The sequence below is a fragment of the Phoca vitulina genome, unplaced genomic scaffold (assembly GCF_004348235.1).
Source record: "Phoca vitulina isolate PV1807 unplaced genomic scaffold, GSC_HSeal_1.0 scaffold4, whole genome shotgun sequence".
NCBI lineage: Eukaryota > Metazoa > Chordata > Mammalia > Carnivora > Phocidae > Phoca > Phoca vitulina.
The window spans coordinates 52,808,449-52,826,397 of record NW_022589707.1 but is presented as its reverse complement, the minus strand read 5'-3'; the positions used below and the strand labels follow the sequence as shown (position 1 = coordinate 52,826,397).

Genomic DNA, 17,949 nt, shown 5'->3' with positions numbered 1-17,949 from the left:
GAATTGTCAAACCTGTAAGAACAGGGAGACTGGGACATTTATCAGTGGGCTCTCATCCCCAGTTGGCTGAGGATTGAGCTGGGGGTATTATTCTGCCACATTTCAGGGTTCAACCTAGGCATACCCCAGCATGTTTGCTTCCTTGCAAGAGTTTTTTCAGAAGAGTGCTCTGTGTGCAGGAAACTTTCCATGGCTGCAGGTAAACTCAAGGTAGGATCGTGGGCAATATGGTTCTCTTACAACCAACTATGTTATGGAATTGCAAATCATCAATTGTTTTAAAGCTTCACATGGGCAATAGTAACTACTCCTACATTCTGTTTTTTAAAAAAAATTTTGTTTTTTTATCAATTGTAATATAAGGTAAATTCCCTTGAGAATATTTTTATATAACTGAATTTTGCAAGTCTTTAACTTCTGATAATATGCTACCATTATACTGATTTTCCATTATACCCAAAACTAATGTTAAAGAAAAATTCTTGAATGACACTTGTTAAAGTAGGGCGAGAAAGGCTTTATTCAAGTGGGGGAGGGGCGGCTATCAGAACAGGTGTAGGGACCACTGAAATGGAATTTGACAGGAGAGAGAGAGTGGTTTCAACTCCAAACACAGCATGGTCAAGTGGGCATTAATAGCTAAGGTACAGTGTAGGGGGTCAGTGGATGGCAAATTATTAAAAGAAACAAGAGGGGCAAGGGTAACAGTTATCACCTGGGGATGGTGGAGGCTGAGAAGCCTGGTTAGATAGATACTGAAGGTGATCAGATACGGAGGATGGGGAACTCCAGCTAAACTGACTTAGGATTCCTGCTCAAATTGGACAATGCAGAGACCAAGAAGTCCAGAAGCTAAAGCCTAGATGAAACAGAGTTCAAGGGAGCCTGGTAGAGTGAAGTCAAGGACAGAATCTTTGTGACTCAACTGTACAGAAAATAGCGCTGAATTAATTTCTCCCAGGTGTGTGGATGGCAATAGAGTCTCTAATAGATACCTTAAACTCACAATAGAAGGCTCTGGATAGGAAAAGGACTTGAGTTAAAGGTCTCAAGTTAAAGACATGCTAAGTTTTCATGTAGCCGGCAACCTTTCTATATGATTCAGGGAAGTCTCATCTATGAACAAGATAAGAGGCCCAGAAAACCGTTTGCACTGCAAAATATTTGCAAAGTACTTTAATTTTCCCCTCCAAACGCCTAGTAATTTACACGTAAGCCAGTTTAAACTCATTAGCATTTGCCAAGCACACACCTCTTCGAAAGCTTCAAACGGGGATAGCAATCCAAACGGCAAAGTCGGGCTCTGACCCAGCATGTAGGGGCGGCTTCATTAGCGGACTCTGTTCAGCTGTTGCCCCAGCTGAAGCTCAACTTGTGAAATGAATGCGCAGGAAAATGTGGGGCAGACATACATAAATAATTTAACTTGAGAAGATTACTCTAAACCTCTCATTTACAGTCACCTTTTATTATTTTCTTATTCCTACAGACTCAAGTAGAAAGTGTCCTAAGTGCCCCAGGAAGGGTAAAAAGCATTAATACAAGCAAACATCCAAAAAACTAAAACCAGGATTACATACATAATCTGAAAAAAATAAATTTTTGAGATTGTTGTCTTCAGCAGAATAAATGTCATCACAACAGAAGCTTTTATTTTTTTTTCTCTTTTCCCCTATTAGAGCGCTATCAATCAAAAATGAATGAACTGGAAATAAAATCTCTCTCCCTTTCTCCACCCCTCATCAGTTTATCTACATGGGTCAAAGGTGAGGCCATGTGTACTGGATGTTCGAAATTCAAATGCATTTAAGGGAGGATTAAGCAATTCAAATGCATTAAAGATTAAGCAACAGCACTTTTATTCTATTTTAAAAGGCATCAATGTTTCAGCAACAGCCCTGCATATGGTATTCTACCTTCCTACTTCCCTGTATTGGTTTCCGACTGCTGCGGTAACAAATTACCACTAATTTAGTGGCTTAAAAAACACAAATTTATTATCTTAGTACCGCAGCTCAGAAGTTCAAAATGGGTCTCACTAGGTTAAAATTAAAGCTTTTTGTTCCTTCTGGAGGTTCAGGAGGAAAATCCTTTTCCTTACCTTCTGCAGAGATCCCTGCTTTCTGTGGCTTGTGGTCTCCATTCCGCCATCTTCAAACGAAGCAATATAGTATCTTCAAACCTCGCTCGGACTCTGACCTGTTCCACCTCTCTCGTCCACTTGAAAGGATCCTTGAGATTACATTGAGCACACCTGGATAATCCGGGCTGCTCTTCCGCTTGAACTCAGCTGATTAGCATCCTTAATTCTACCTGTAACCTTAATTCCCTGTGGCTATGTAACATAACATATTCAAACACTCCAAATATCAGCATGTGAACATGTTTTGGGGGCCATTATCCTACACAGTATCTCCCCAGCATTCCTTGGGAGAATAGAAGACAGCTATCCACGACTTCCAGCCCCACCAGGCACGTGGACCCTGCGCTGGCCCAGTGATAACCACTTGTGAGTTAAAGTGCATGCCATTTTGGCTACCGAATTAACCGAAAAGTTGGAAATGTGCTACTGCATGTGGGAAAATGACAAGAGGTGAGAAAGACATAAGAATGAACTGTAAGTTTATTCAGCCAAAGTGTATAAGGGATAATAAAATTGTAAAAAAAAGTCATACTTTTATGATTTATTGAATAGACTATTTTTATATCATTTCTTCTGAAAGGAGTAATATACGTTTTATGGGAACTTGGGAATTTTGGTAGCTTGTATTTATTCAAAGATTATTGGATATCTTATAGGGATGGCCCCGGGGGAACAGCAGGGACTAGAACCCAGGGCTGGCTTTCACCTGACTCACCAGTTTAATGAGACAATCAGACAAGTAACCATTTAAAATACAGAGTGGAAACCTTTAGCATAGGAATCAGAGTATTAAAGGGGCACAACAGAGACTCACCAGAACTACTCTCATGCATTCTGGACAAATGTGGGTCCAGAAATCCTCCCAAACAGAAGGGAACCAACCCTTGAGAAAGGGAATGTGCCAGTGAGTATAAAATTTGCTGAAGTGCATAGCCATGAAAAAAACATGGCATATCTGGTGAAATGCAAGTAGAACAGTGTGGCTAGAACCAAGTTTGCACATGGGGTTAGGAGGAAAGTGGACAGAGGAAAGGTTAAGAAGATCCAGCTCATGAAAACCCTTTGTCTGAGGATTTTGGACTTCTATCATGTAAAACAGGGTGATGTGATGAGGAATATCATCTATTTCTAGAAAACTATCGTTGGTATTGTAGAGGAGGGACTGAAGTGGGGACGAAGAGGAGTCTCCTGCCACTGCTGATAGAAAATGAGTTAGAGGGGCACCTGGGTGCCTCAGCCGTTGGGCGTCTGCCTTTGGCTTGGGTCGTTATCTCAGGGTCCTGGGATCTCAAGCCCCACATCGGGCTCCCTGATCACTGGGAAGCCTGCTTCTCCCTCTCCCTCTGCTGCTCCCCCTGCTTGTGCTTTCTCTCTCTCTCTGTCTTAAAAAAAAAAAAAAAAAAAGAGTTAGAAAGTTATCTCTACTTAAATCCTCACAACAACCTGATACAGGGCCTGTATTTCTGTCTATTGTACGGATGAGAAGACTGAGGCTTAGAGAGATTACGTAACTCTCCTCTGCACTACATTCTGTCAAATGTGCAGCTAGGATTAAAGTTGACGCCTCCATCCTCAGAACCTTCTTACAGCTCCCAGAGGCAGATTCACCTTAAAGTTGTCAAGCTGAATCTTCTAGTTTCTGACTGGCATGGGCCCATTCCAAAACTTGATGAAGAGAAGGAGGAAACAGCATTCTGGTCAGTGACATGGCAGTGTCGCAGAGTGCTGTCCCGGCTCCGGGGGCCACCACATCCACGGGGACACCACCCAACACCTGGGGTAGCCAATCTTGACCTCCAGTAGAAAAAACCCAAAGGATTACTGCCCTTTACCTGCTGTAACCCCTTTGTAAAATATTGGATCCCCAGTCAATGCCCAGGACAGATTTGCTGAAGTCTGCTACACAAAATGGAATTCAAAATGGGTTTCATCCAGAAAATTCAGTTTAAGTCCTCCCAGAACCCCTGACCCCATCTTTCAGTCTCCAAAATTCCATCAGCCAGTGTGTTGGTGTTCCTGGGATCTCTGAAATTGCTGGAATAACGTTCACAGCAGCAACCCGGGGCCAAAGCAGGACAAAATAGAATGGTTCCATTCTTAATGACAGAATTCAGTCCCCAAATGCCCAGACTCCTTCCTCCCTGACAAAAGACGGAGATCCAGGGGGGTAGACTGATGGCAACTGCTTGAAAAGTTCATGTACAGACCAAATCTGGCCAAAATGGCAGGAAGGAATGACACTTAATTGAGTGGTTAACACTTTTATTTCAAAAAGCACGATATTGTATATAACACTTCCTGAAAAATAATTAATAAGATACTGTAATCAAATGAATTCTCTGTTTTTAAACACAATAAGGATGTATAGAATCCCTCAGTGTGAGTTTATTCAAATTTTATTTAAATAAAATGCAACTTAGTCGGGAGACTAAAGGGGCGATTTCTGCCTGTCACAAAATAAAAGCTCTTTTGCGGGTTTTGTTTGTTTATTTATTTATTTAAATTTTACATCCTTAACATATATTACAAGGGCTTCATTGTTTGGTTTAGGATATACATATTGTATTTGAATAATTGTTGGGGAGTTCTATGTGCCATGAAAGGTACATTTTCCTTTTTATAATCAATAAACAATAAACTGACACAAAAAGGAATGGAACCATTTAAAAGTTTTGTCTCATTCATGTAGAATACAGTCTGAAATTCAAAACAGATTCTCCCTTGAGAACTGCAATTATTTCCCATCCCCCTAAAAAAGAACAAAATGCAGAAACATATACACAATTCATCAGATTTAAATTTCTACCTGCAGTAGACTACACTAAACAGCTGAGCCTTCTGCTTTGTTATGGCTATAGTCACAGAGATAGTTTAAACATGAAAACTGTTTTAAAAGTTTGTTTTCTTCACCTTCTACAGGATACCTTCTTTCTCCACAAATACATTGACCAGCACTTTTTGCATTGAATACACATGGTATATGCATGTATGTGGAAAAATACACTTACATCCTTTAAAATTTCTGGATCCACATAGACATCTCCATTCCTACTGGAAGCTTGGATAGCCAGGATTCTCCTGGAATGTCTGTTTATCAACTCGGTGTACTGCACTGTTGAGCAAAATGCATATCTCTTTTCCCCTGTTCCTCTGACCCCTGCAAGTCCAGGATTAATTTTTTACTTTAGGGTTTCATCTACTTAAAACTTTGTACTATGATGTCTACTATATTTAAAGAGGTTGACCCGACAACTCCAACACCCACACATAGAGAAGAAAAAATTCCATCTTGAAAAGCTAACATTTGTTATTCAATATTTAATATACCATATAACTTTCCGTTTAGAATTTTCCTTAAAATATATATGCTTCACTTGAGGCTGCCATAAAAATGGAAAGAATATCTTCTCTGATTTTAAAACCATCAAAGTCTGTTTTTTTTTTTTTTTTAAACTACTTTCCAAACCCCAGGAGTAGTGTACTTGAAGGGCAAGCATGTCAGTAGCTTTAGAAAATGAGTTGAAGACAGTCACATTTGATCCCTATTTGAACATTTATTATTTGTACCAATGAATTCTGACTGAAAATGTAACTACTATTATCACTAATTATAATTCTGTAGCTGCACCGATGTAAAGCTGCATCCCTTGATCTCAACTGTGGAAGTCTGATAGGCAGGTTGTTTGATTCGTCCTATCCCACTGTCTCCTCAGTAGCTTTCCACTGCACAGATTGTTAAGAATGATTCACAAACTGTTGCTGCCTTCACACAACATACTATAAAAGGTAGCCAAGACATAATTGTATGTGTACTGCACATAAAATAATTGGTGGCTTCAGAATATGTTTTGATACAAAGCCTGCCTGCCCATTGTAGAAAATTGTGTCAATTTATGTAAAAATATTTATTACCTGTAACCATAGATACACGAAATCAATGTGTGTGTTATGTAACATTATGTCAGTAATGCATTTGTTACTGTTTAGAGATTTCTTTTGCTCCAGATTACTGCTCTGCCAAATAACTTTTTTTTTTTTTATTATACTAGGGCAAGTGATTACTGTGCCACATTTGCAATTGTAATGATAATTTTCCTGGGAATGCTAAATTATGTCTTAATTTTATTCAAAAGCTTTTATTTTCAGAGCAATTAAACTTATTGTTGATTGATATTTACTATCTAATGTTCCTGGAACACTAAAATAATACACTTTATACATAATCTTCCATTATAGTACATTGCTTGAGAGTAGCTATTTGATATAACAGCATTCAGTTGAGTTTTCAAACCAAAGAACAAAAATTATAGCAATTTCACTTGAAATCCATAAATCCATGCACAGGAGTGTGTTCAACAGACTCACTAAATGCTATTTGTTATTCAAAGATGAATGAATCAATAGAAAAACAGAACTGATAAATCATTAGTACTTTAATGCAGAGTGGAGAGAAAAACTAATAAATCATGCATTTCAAGCACTTGTTTTCCTTATGGCATGTTTAAAAACATAAAACATGCAATGATGAGATGCAGGTCAAAATGAATGAACAATACCCAAACTAGTCAGAATAGCATTTCATTTTATAATCATAGATTTAATGAAACACTAAGAAAAGTACATATTCCATGATTTCTTTAAACAGAGACTCCAACCATACCATGAATACCGTAAACGACAATTTGGGCCATCATTTCCAAATAAACATTTGAAATGCCATAGAGATGGGAGTGGCCTAGGCTGATGGGAGAGGATTAATTGCATGCATGATTTGCTTCGGTGAGCTTGATATTTCTTACAGGTATCAATTTATACTAGAACAAAACTGATACAATCATTTACTTTCTCAAACTGATCCATTAAAAATTACAGATACCTATATTTATAAATGACCAAAAAAAGCGAGAAATCAGCGAATTGAGCTTTGACTGTGTTGTATGGCCTATTGTCTGCATAAGGTGAGAACTTTAATTATAATTAATGGGTAATTCACTCTCTTTCCAGAGTTTAAGTTATCAAAAAATTAATCATAAGAACCATAAATTTTCTCCACAATGCTAATTAATTATACATGAACCCACTTCTCTCAAGCATCTTTTTCTGAATCTTTGGTGGGAGATAGTATATTAGGCACATAGTTTAAAACAGCTATTTGGTTAACTGGTGTGGTTATGAATTTTCTTCTAGATCCACATGCAGAAAGGAATAAGGCTTGTCATATTACCACAACTTAACTGCCAAGTAACTTATTTCTGTTTTCACTTATTTCTGGAATTAAAAACAAAATGAAACAAAATAAAAATCACTTTTCTATTTTTTTTTTAGCACAAGAAAACTTTATACCTGAAATTTTAAAATCCACTCAGAAGCATCAAGATGTTGAAGAAAAACTATTTAGATACAGCGAGGTATCATAGACAACTATTTAATAAAATCTTCCAATTAAAAGTTTCTTCTCAAGTAATAGTTCAAAGGTCACTGAGACACTGATTCTAAAAGGGAAAAGTATCGCAATCTGTGGTTATGATCATCGTAGCATTACTGATTAGTGCTTATCAATAATTGGAATCACACGGAGAATCACGTTTCCCATGGTATTTCCTTTTATGGCTCACAGATTTCTCTCACAGGTTAGTAAATGGAAACTGGGAGAGGAATGGATGGGGGACATAAAAATCTATGGGAATGCATGCAACAAAAATATGCAGTACCACTTCATGTAAATTTCTGCCTTCTTCATGCAAAGATGCCTATAAAAACTGAGACAAATTTTCTAATAGCTGAATTTTACATTAGCTCAGTAACAAAAACTGTTAAACCAATTCCATGATTTTGCATGAGCAAGAGAATTGAAATGGTTCAAAGATTTCCAGCATAAGTTTCCATGGCCCAATTATGCTAATTAGATCTCGAAGAATAAAATGAGACAGGTTTATTCCTTGCTTCGGTTTCTTGTTCTTTTGACGAGGGAGCAGAACAACCCGGTTTTTGGAGGAGGACCCATCAGCATTGGGGCTTGGTTCTTGTGTGTAATTTTTATCTAGGGAAAGAAAGAGAAAGAGAGTAATCTCCAGGTATAATACCGACTTCACAGAATCTCTGTTAAGGTTAATATTCTATGAGCTACTGGAACACCACGAGGGTAAAATGCAGCTTCAGAGTTTTCATTACTTCAAAAATATTTTTAAGGAAGACAAGAATTTGCATTTAAGCCATATCCTAATGCTCAATGTATTAACAAAAAATAAAAATTGACTGAAATCACATTTTAAATATCATGTTACCTCTAACCTCACTTGTGGTAACAGCCCAAAACTCTTTGTTTCAGCCACATGATTATCTAGTATAATTCACTGACCATTTAAAGCAGGAAAGGATGCACCATTCCAGTATTCAGAATCCTAGTTACAGTCCAACATCAAGATGTACTGGGGATCAAGGCAAGCCTTATTTATCTTGTTAATCAGATTGTTTCTCTCTTTCCACATGAACTGCAAGGTTTAATTTCAAAACAATCATTAGGAATGAAAGTCAAAAGTTAACGTGCAAAAAAGGTCAGAAATGATGAACTAGCTTTCTAATTTGTTAATTAATTGGTAATAGAATAGAATCAAATATTGAAAAGCCTGCTTAAAACACTTTGAGAGACTGTTCTAAAGCTACTCGTTTTGATTTCTTTGATATAAAACTACGAATCACCCTAAATGAGACAACCTTAAAGTAGATTATGTCTGCAATTTTCTCTAATTCAAGTCTAAATTAGAGAAGACATTTTATGAATATATGCTATGCTCAAAGCTAATTGAAAGCAATTATCAAAGTGGCATTTTGTCTGTGACTTTAAGATACATTGTAAGATAATAAATGATTCTCATTATGTAATAAAAAGGTCACATCTTGCCTTTGGGCTAGTGACGCTGGGAGTTTTTCAAAAGCAATCGGAGACATTTTCTTTAGAGAACTGCGACTAATACAAGAACCATCGCTTATTAAATATCAGTTGTCACCTGCACAGCCACCCGCATCAGAGATGAGTATTTCTTTCAAAAAGAAACACCACCTCATTAAAAGCTGCAAAAATATATCTCTTAAAGTGCATCCCTGACATTTTCAAGTTAAAATGAATATCCTTCACTTGTCATTCACTAATAGCAATAAAACAAAACAAAAAAAAATCCACGTGGACAGGATCATTAAAATCAGCACTGGGGCTTTTGGGAAATGGAGATTCACTTCACAGTCTAGAAAGACAGAAGTATGTCAAAAACCTGGAAAAATGAACAACTTTATTTAAGTCTGTTGGAATCAGGTTATTCTGGGAAGATTCAGTGTTCTTCTCTTTACTGTAAAAATAAATTGCACCTGTAAAAGGCCAGTAGGCTAAGCCAGCCCCAAACTCTCTGAATGTATGATTTTATTTTATTTTTGTTATCTTATGAACTGTGGAATTGATAGCTGGATAGTTAAGATCCCAGAATGTGCACATCTTTATAGATTGAAAAAGATCTCTACCAGATTTTCTCTCTTAATAAATTCAGTTTTAGACTATGCCATGAATTTTTAAATCCCCCTGAACCCTAGGTTTGTATAATATCTAATACAGCATCATTCATTCATTTATTCATTTCATAAAATTTATTGCACCCCTACTATGCTTCAGACACCCTACCAGGAACTTTTAATGAATAATGCACAATCTATGCTCCCAAGAAGTTCTAGTCAAGTAGGAAAAAGAAATTTAACAGGCATGTTCAACCTATCATAGGAACTGAAATAGGAGGTTAAGCAGAAAGGCACTATTTTTTAATGATGAAAATAAAAGTGATTTTTTTTACACAAAAACACAATGTTTAAATGAATGCTTGGGGAAGAAGTTATCACATATTACTTATATGATAACCTTAGATTCAAATAGAACATTAGCAGCTAAAGTAAGAAGATACATATTTCTGACTCACAGTTGCTGGACTAAATTCTTTGGAGAGTATGAATAGTATTAGGACATTTTGGAAAATAAGTTCATTATTAGCAAATTATTGTTAAGACTTTGGAAGAAATACATCATTCTACTTATATAAGCTTAGTAATAATTTATGACTAAGTGTAACCATAGTACCACAAATCATTGGCTATGAGATTTTGTTCACTCTGTTATTTCTGCATTTGAATTTTCTTTTGATCATGGCTATCTTTATACTGGCAATTCTTTTTTGAAAAAAATAACATGTTGCTATTCCTTCATTCAGTGCTCTTAATACAACGAGATCCTTAATCCATGTTACTATTGTGGAGTGCTAGTTTTCAGTTTCTAAGCAAGATGACGGCCACTCCTGTTCTTAAAATTATCTAAAACCTGTCCTTTTGGTTGTTTGATCATGCCTATGGTCTAAGTATACAACTCTTTCTTTAATCTAACATTATTTCCATAAAAGATTAAATCTTTATTTTTTTATTTTTATTTTTTTAAAGATTTTATTTATTTGACAGAGCACAAGCAGAGGGAGAGAGAGGGAGAAGCAGGCTCCCTGCTGAGCAAGGAGCCTGATGTGGGACTCGATCCCAGGACCCTGGCATCATGACCTGGGCCGAAGGCAGCCGCTTAACCGACTGAGCCACCCAGGCGTCCCAATCTTTATCTTTATTGTCTATGGTTTATGAAAATGAAAAACAACTGGCTGTGTTTTCCTTTTAGCGGAGATAACATGAAGGAAACTAGCATTCAGGAAATGCCTATTACGTATCTGGGCTCTTTGCATAGGTAATCTCACTGGATAATTAAATGTCCTTGTATATTTGAGCATAAGCAAAAAGGACTCCATTAAGGATGAGAATAATTCCAGTTCAAGTGAGTTAATGGTGTGGTCACAGAAAGTCCAATGTAGGCTCCAGAAAGCTGTAGAGACTTAATTAAGAGTAAGTTTAGGTTCAGACTGCCCATGTGAGGGAACCTGGTTAAGAGGGCATCTCCAGGAATGGAATAATGATTCAGATGCCTATTTTGTATACATTCTATACTTTTTGTCTTAAAGATTTTATTTATTTATTTATTTGAGAGAGAGAGAGAGAGAGAGCGTGTGTGTGTGTGCACACAGGCACGAGTGAGGGGCCGGGCAGAGGGAGAGGGAGAATCTCTCTCTCTCTCTTTTTTTTTTTTTTTTTTTGAGAGGGAGAATCACAAGCAGACTCCGTGCGATGTACAGAGCCCAACCTGGGCCTTGATCCCATGATCCTGAGATCATGACCTGAGCCAAAATCAAGAGTCAGATGCTCAAGTGACTGAGCCACCCAGGCACCCCTACATTCCATACTCTTGTATTATTTTATTTATTTATTTATTTATTTATTTATTTATTTATTTATTTAGAGACCGTGATATCTACCAGAAAAACAACGAGTAAGGAGCAGATTTTATCCCTAAAGACTTTAGAATATACTAAGTTTCAGCAATCTGAAGACATGAGCCAAATTTTCAGCAATCTTCGACTGCTTCCATCTTTCAACAATCAGGCAGTTGCTTCTTAGCTGTTTTTCAATACATCAAATATTTACCGAGCACCAGCTATCAGCAATTTGCAACTTGATTTTGATTAGTTTGGAAGAGAATCTGAAATTTATAACTGAAAAAGAATCGTGGGCACTCATAAGAGAGAACTGTGGGTGATGGGCTTCCAGAAGCTGGGATGGCTGCATGAAGGTAGAAGAACTTTGCTTTAAAAACGAAAGATAAATACTGTCAGTAATACAATAGTGTCCTCCTATAAAAACTCTTCATTTCTGCGTATTACTTATTCCTTTGCAAAGCAATGGTGGCACAAGGGAGGCGCTTCTACGGTTGCATGACTCTTCCTACTTCTATCTTCCTATTACATATTAAGATTAGACACATCTAAAAATCTAAACATGAAAAAAATTTAATTGGAGTTTTCAGTTTCATAAGTTTTCAGTACAAAATAAAAATGCACACATGGAAACCAAATCAAGGATTACAAGGCACAGTTTTCTTGTTTCTACTGTATTATCAGTGTTACATAGTGTAACGTCATAATTATAATATTGAGAGTAATAACAAAATCAAAAAATAGTAAGATTTGACTCTTGCTGTGTGCTGAGCATTATGCTAAGTATTTTACACAAGTAATTCAGATGCTACCTGTTTCATCTCTTTGAGTTGCCCTCAACAAAAGCCTATTCTCATAAAAGTATTATTGTTGAAGACTGTAGGACTGAAGTATAATTTCATAAACATGACAGAATAGGGGTTTATATCTCATAGCAGTAAACAGTGTTTATTCCCATTAGACATTTGTGTTCTCTATAAAGAACTTTCATTATATGTCTGTTTTTGTGCCAGTACAATGCTGTCTTGTGATCACTGCTTTGTAATATAGCTTGAAATCAGTCAACATGATGCCCCCAGCTTTGTTTTTCTTTTCCAACATTTCCTTGGCGATTCAGGGTCTTTTCTGATTCCAAACAAATTTTAGGATTGTTTGTTTCAGCACTTTGAAAAATGTCACTGGAATTTCGATCAGGATGGCATTGAAGATATGGATTGCTCTGGGTAGCAGAGACATTTTAACAATGTTTATTTTTCCGATCCATGAGCATGGAATGTTTTTCCATCTTTTTGTGTCTTCTTCAATTTCTTTCATGAGTGTTCTGTAGTTCCTAGAGTATAGATCCTTTACCTCTTTGGTTAGGTTTATTCCGAGGTATCTTACGGTTTTTGGTGCTATTGTAAATGGAATCGTTTCTCTAATTTCTCTCTCTTTGTTGCATTGTTAGTGTATAACAGAGCAACTGATTTCTGTGCATTGATTTTGTATCCTGCCACATTACTGAATTGATGTATGAGTTCTAGTAATTTGGGGGTGGAGTCTTTTGGGTTTTCCACATAAAGTATCATGTCATCTGCGAAGAGAGAGAGTTTGACTTCTTTTTTGCCAATTTGAATACCTTTTATTTCTTTTTGTTGTCTGATTGTTATTGCTAGGACTTCTAGTACTATGTTGAACAATAGGGCGAGAGTGGGCACCCTTGACGTGTTCCTGATCTTAAGGGAAAGGCTCTCAGCTTTTCGCCATTGAGGATGATATTCACTGTGGGTTTTTCACTGATGGATTTTATGAACTTGAGGAATGTTCCCTCTACCCCTATACTCTGAAGAGTTTTAATCAGGAAAGGATGCTGTATTTCATCAAATGGCTTTTTCTGATCAATTGAGAGGACATATGGTTCTTCTCTCTCCTCTTATTAATGTGTTCTATCACATTGATTGATTTGTGAATGTTGAACCACCCTTGCATCCTGGGGATAAATCCCACTTGGTCGTGGTGGAACAGAATAGAGAGCCCAGATATGGACCCTCAACTTTATGGTCAAATAATCTTTGACAAAGTAGGAGAAAATGTGCAATGGAAAAAAGAGAGTCTCTTCAATAAATGGTGCTGGGAAAACTGGACAGCTATATACAGGAGAATGAAACTTGACCATTCTCTAACACCATACACAAAGATAAACTCAAAATGGATGAAAAACCTCAATGTGAGACAGGAATCCATCAAAATCCTAGAGGAGAACATAGGCAGTCACCTCTTTTACATTGGCCACAGCAACTTCTTTCAAGATACATCTCCAAAGGCTAGTGAAACAAAAGCAAAAATGAACTTGTGGGACTTCATCAAGATAAAAAGCTTCTGCACAGCAAAGGAAACAGTCAACAAAACAAAGCGGCAACCCACAGAATGGGAGAAGATATTTGCAAATGACACTACAGTTAAAGGGTTGGTATCCAAGATCTATAAAGAACTTCTCAAACTCAACACCCAAAACACAAATAATCAAGTTAAAAAATGGGCAGAAGACATGAACAGACACTTCTCCAAAGAAGACAAACAACTGGCTAACAGACACATGAAAAAATGTTCATCATTAGCCATCAGGGAAATTCAAATCAAAACCACATTGAGATACCACCTTACACCTGTTAGAATGGCAAAAATTGACAAGGCAAGAAACAACAAATGTTGGAGAGGTTCTGGAGAAAGGGGAACCCTCTTACACTGTTGGTGGGAATGCAAGTTGGTACAGCCACTTTGTATATGTGCCGCCGAAGTGAGCACTGGTACAGCCACTTTGGAAAACAGTGTGGAGGTGCCTCAAAAAATTAAAAATCGAGCTACCCTATGACCCAGCAATTGCACTCCTGGGTATTTACCCCAAAGACACAGATGTAGTGAAAAGAAGGGCCATATGCACCCCAATGTTCATAGCAGCAATGTCCGCAATAGCCAAACTGTGGAAAGAGCCGAGATGACCTTCAACAGATGAATGGATAAAGAAGATGTGGTCCATATATACAATGGAATATTACTCAGCCATCAGAAAGGATGAATACCCAACTTTCACATCAACATGGATGGGACTGGAGGAGATTATGATAAGTGAAATAAGTCAAGCTGAGAAAGTCAATTATCATAAGGTTTTACTTATTTGTGGAACATAAGGAATAGCATGGAGGACATCAGGAGAAGGAAGGGAAAAATGAAGGGGGGGGAATCGGAGGGAGAGACAAGCCATGAGAGACTATGGACCGTGAGAAACAAACTGAGGGTTTTGGAGGGGAGGGAGTGGGGAGATGGGTTCGCCTGGTGATGGGTATTAAGGAGGGCCCGTACTGCATGGAGCACTGGGTGTTATATGAAAACAATGAATCATGGATCATTACATCAAAAACTAATGATGTATTGTATGGTGACTAACATAACATAAACAACAACAACAACAACAACAACAAAACAACTTTCGTTAGTCTAACTAAAATTGAGATAAGAGAGGAAAGTCTTTTCTGACTCATTCTCCAGGCAAGTTCCACATGATTCATTGGATTTTTCTTTCCTAGCTCCCTATTCCCTAACACCAAATATTCTCACTACCCTTTATTACAAGGCATAGTGTTTCTTTTCCTCAGGTCGTCTGAACACCTTGTCCAATATCCAGTCCCTGGAGGCCCTGGCTACTCACCAAAGGGCCTACTAAGTTTTCTGATAAGAGGGGCATCCAGGATGGCAGTGTAGGAAGATTTTGAACTCACCTCCTCCCATGGACATACCAGATTTGCTACTACATATGGATCATTTCCCTCTGAAAAATATCTGAAAACTAGATGAACTGCTCTCCACAACAAAGGATAAAAGAGCCACACTGAGATGGGTAGGAAAAGCCCCACCCTGGCACAGCAACACACAGTAGGGAGGGATATCATCAGACAAGCACTTCTCCTGGAGAAGTAGGAGGCAGCGACTGGTTCCCCACATTGGATACCCCAGCTCCTGTGTGCACTGGAGAGATGATCCCGAGAAAGTCTGGATTAGAAAACCAATGGGGCTGACATCTGAGGTTCCCAAAGTGTTACAGGAAAGATTCCCCTCTTGGAGGGCTTACATGCTGTCTTGCTTGCCCTGAGACCCAGCAAATTGAAAAGCACCTAGACTATACATGAGGAAGATTCCCATTTGCTGATCTGGTGGCATCAGCTGGAGGGGCAAGGGAGAGTTGAGATTCTTTCTGGAGACAGTTCTCTCTCCACACAGCCTACTAGCACAGGTGGATGAGCTTGGATGTGGCACCCTCCTGTTGCCTTGCTGGGATGGACAGGGACAAGTCGTTGTGGTACTTGCTGAGGCAGGAGGGCATGGGTTGTTGCAATGCTCCCCCTCTACCTGACTGGGGCAGGAAAACATGAATGGTCATAGAGTCCTCCCACTTGCCAGCTAAAGTCTGCGAGTAGGGTGGATTTTAACATTGCCCTGGCCTCTGGCTGGGGCTGATAAGTATGAATGATCCCAGCATTCTCCCTTTCCCAGCCTAAAGCTGGTATGCATGCACAGACCAAACATTCTCCATCTGCCTTACTGAAAAAGTGGGCACATGCAATCCATTGGGAGCACCCCTTGATTGCCTGGCCCTGGTGGCCAAGAGACCTGGTATTCCAGAGCTCCACAGGACTGTAACAATTGGAAAAACAGTTCTTGGCAGTCCACGACCCTCAGCGCACTGCACAGACAGCAGCCTGAAACACAACCCCAGTCTTCCTGTGAAAAAGGCCTATTTACTTAGCCTAGAGCTTCAGCTTGAGGGACAGGCTTTGGGTTTCTATACATCTAGAGGCTAAGAAGCACTCCTAGGGAATGTAAGTGGAGAACACTATCCTTGAACACCCCCTTGGCCTTTCTACAGCTCCACAAAACTTTCCAGAAAGAAGCTTATAGTCTCATCTGAATCCCTAGTTTTTGCAACTGTTGCCCAGGGGACACCTCCAGATCTCCTGGTCTACAGACTAGCAATGATTACACATGTGGCCCATAGACTGTAAACATTTCCATCCTTTAAAAGCTGTTACCTGAAAATAGATTCTAAATGAGATTCCTCCTTTTGGATTACTGACAGGTCTTGGCACACACTTACAAATAGAGACATATCAAGAACAAATTATGTGGTTTAGAAAATCAAAAAGCTTCAAGAGACAACCAAAAGCTAGGGCAAGGTTAAATGAGAAGGATCATCACCTATACAAAGCCATTCCCTCAAGACTGAGAAAGGTAGCAGTTTCACCTAAAACATAGAAACAGAGAGTCGAACAAAATGAGAAAACAGAGAAATATGTTTCAAATGAAAGAACAAGACAAATCCTCAGGATAAACATCTTAATGATACAAATATAAGTAATTTACTTGATAAAGAATTCAAAGGAATGATCACAAAGATGCTGACGGAACTTGAGAGAAGAAAGGATGAACATACAAAACCTTTAACAATGAGATAACGTATAGGGAAAAAAAGTAACAAACATAAGTCACAGAACTGAAGAATACAATAATTGAGCTGAAAAACAAATCTGAGCTGTTCAACAGCAACTGACTCAAGTGGAAGAATAGATCAGCAAGCTGGAAGATAAAGAAACGAAACTCACTCAGAGCAACAAAAAGAAAAAAGAATTAAAAAAAATGAAGACAGCTTAAGGCACCTACAGGACCACATCAAATGGGATGACATTTGCATTATAGGGGTCCTAGGAGAAAGGGGCAGAAAACTTATTTGAAGAAAAAATGGCTGTAAACTCCCCTAACCTAAAGAAGGAAACAGATATCAGGTCCCGGGAGAACAGAAAGTTCCACATAAGATGAGCCCCAAAAGAGCCAAGCTAAGTCACATTATAATTAAAATGTCAAAAGTTAAAGAGATAATCTTAAAACCAGAGAGACAGAGAGAGAGAGAGAGAGAGAAAACCAACTTGTTATATACAAGGGAAATCCTATAAGAGTATCAGCAGATTTATCAGCAGAAACTTCGCAAGTCAGAAGAAGTTGGCATGACATATTCAAAGTGATAAAAGGAAAAACCTTCCAACCAAGAATACTCAGTAAGGTTATCATTCAGATTTGCAGGAGAGATAAAGAGTTTTCCAGAAAGCAAAAGCTAAAGGAGTTTATCACTATTAAACTGGCCTTAGAAGAAATGTTAAAGGAATTTGTTTAAGCTAAAAGGAAATGGTACTGGTTAATAACAGGAAAACATGCAAAAGTAAAGTTCTCACTGGAAAAAGTAAATACATAGTAAAGGTAGTGGATTAATTAGTTATAAAGCAACTAAGAAGGCTAAAATACATAAGTATTAAAATTAACTAAAACTACACTAATTAGTTATATAAAATAAAAAGACGTAAAAAGTGACATAAAAAACAAAATGTGGGTGGGATACAAATGCAGTTTTCAAATGTGTTCAAATTTAAGTTGCTATCAACTTAA

General features: G+C 38.0%; 1 protein-coding gene across 11 annotated transcripts in view; it reads right to left on the bottom strand.

Moving 5' to 3' along the window:
- Positions 1–6,087: 6,087 nt before the first annotated feature.
- DGKB (diacylglycerol kinase beta) overlaps positions 6,088–17,949 on the bottom strand; it is a 794,581-nt gene continuing 782,719 nt past the window's right edge. For all 11 annotated transcript variants that reach the window (XM_032402009.1, XM_032402007.1, XM_032402005.1 and 8 more), the window contains one exon: positions 6,088–8,183. In XM_032402009.1, coding sequence (XP_032257900.1) covers positions 8,076–8,183 — 108 coding nt within the window. In that variant the 3' untranslated portion in view covers positions 6,088–8,075. The remainder of the gene's footprint in view (positions 8,184–17,949) is intronic.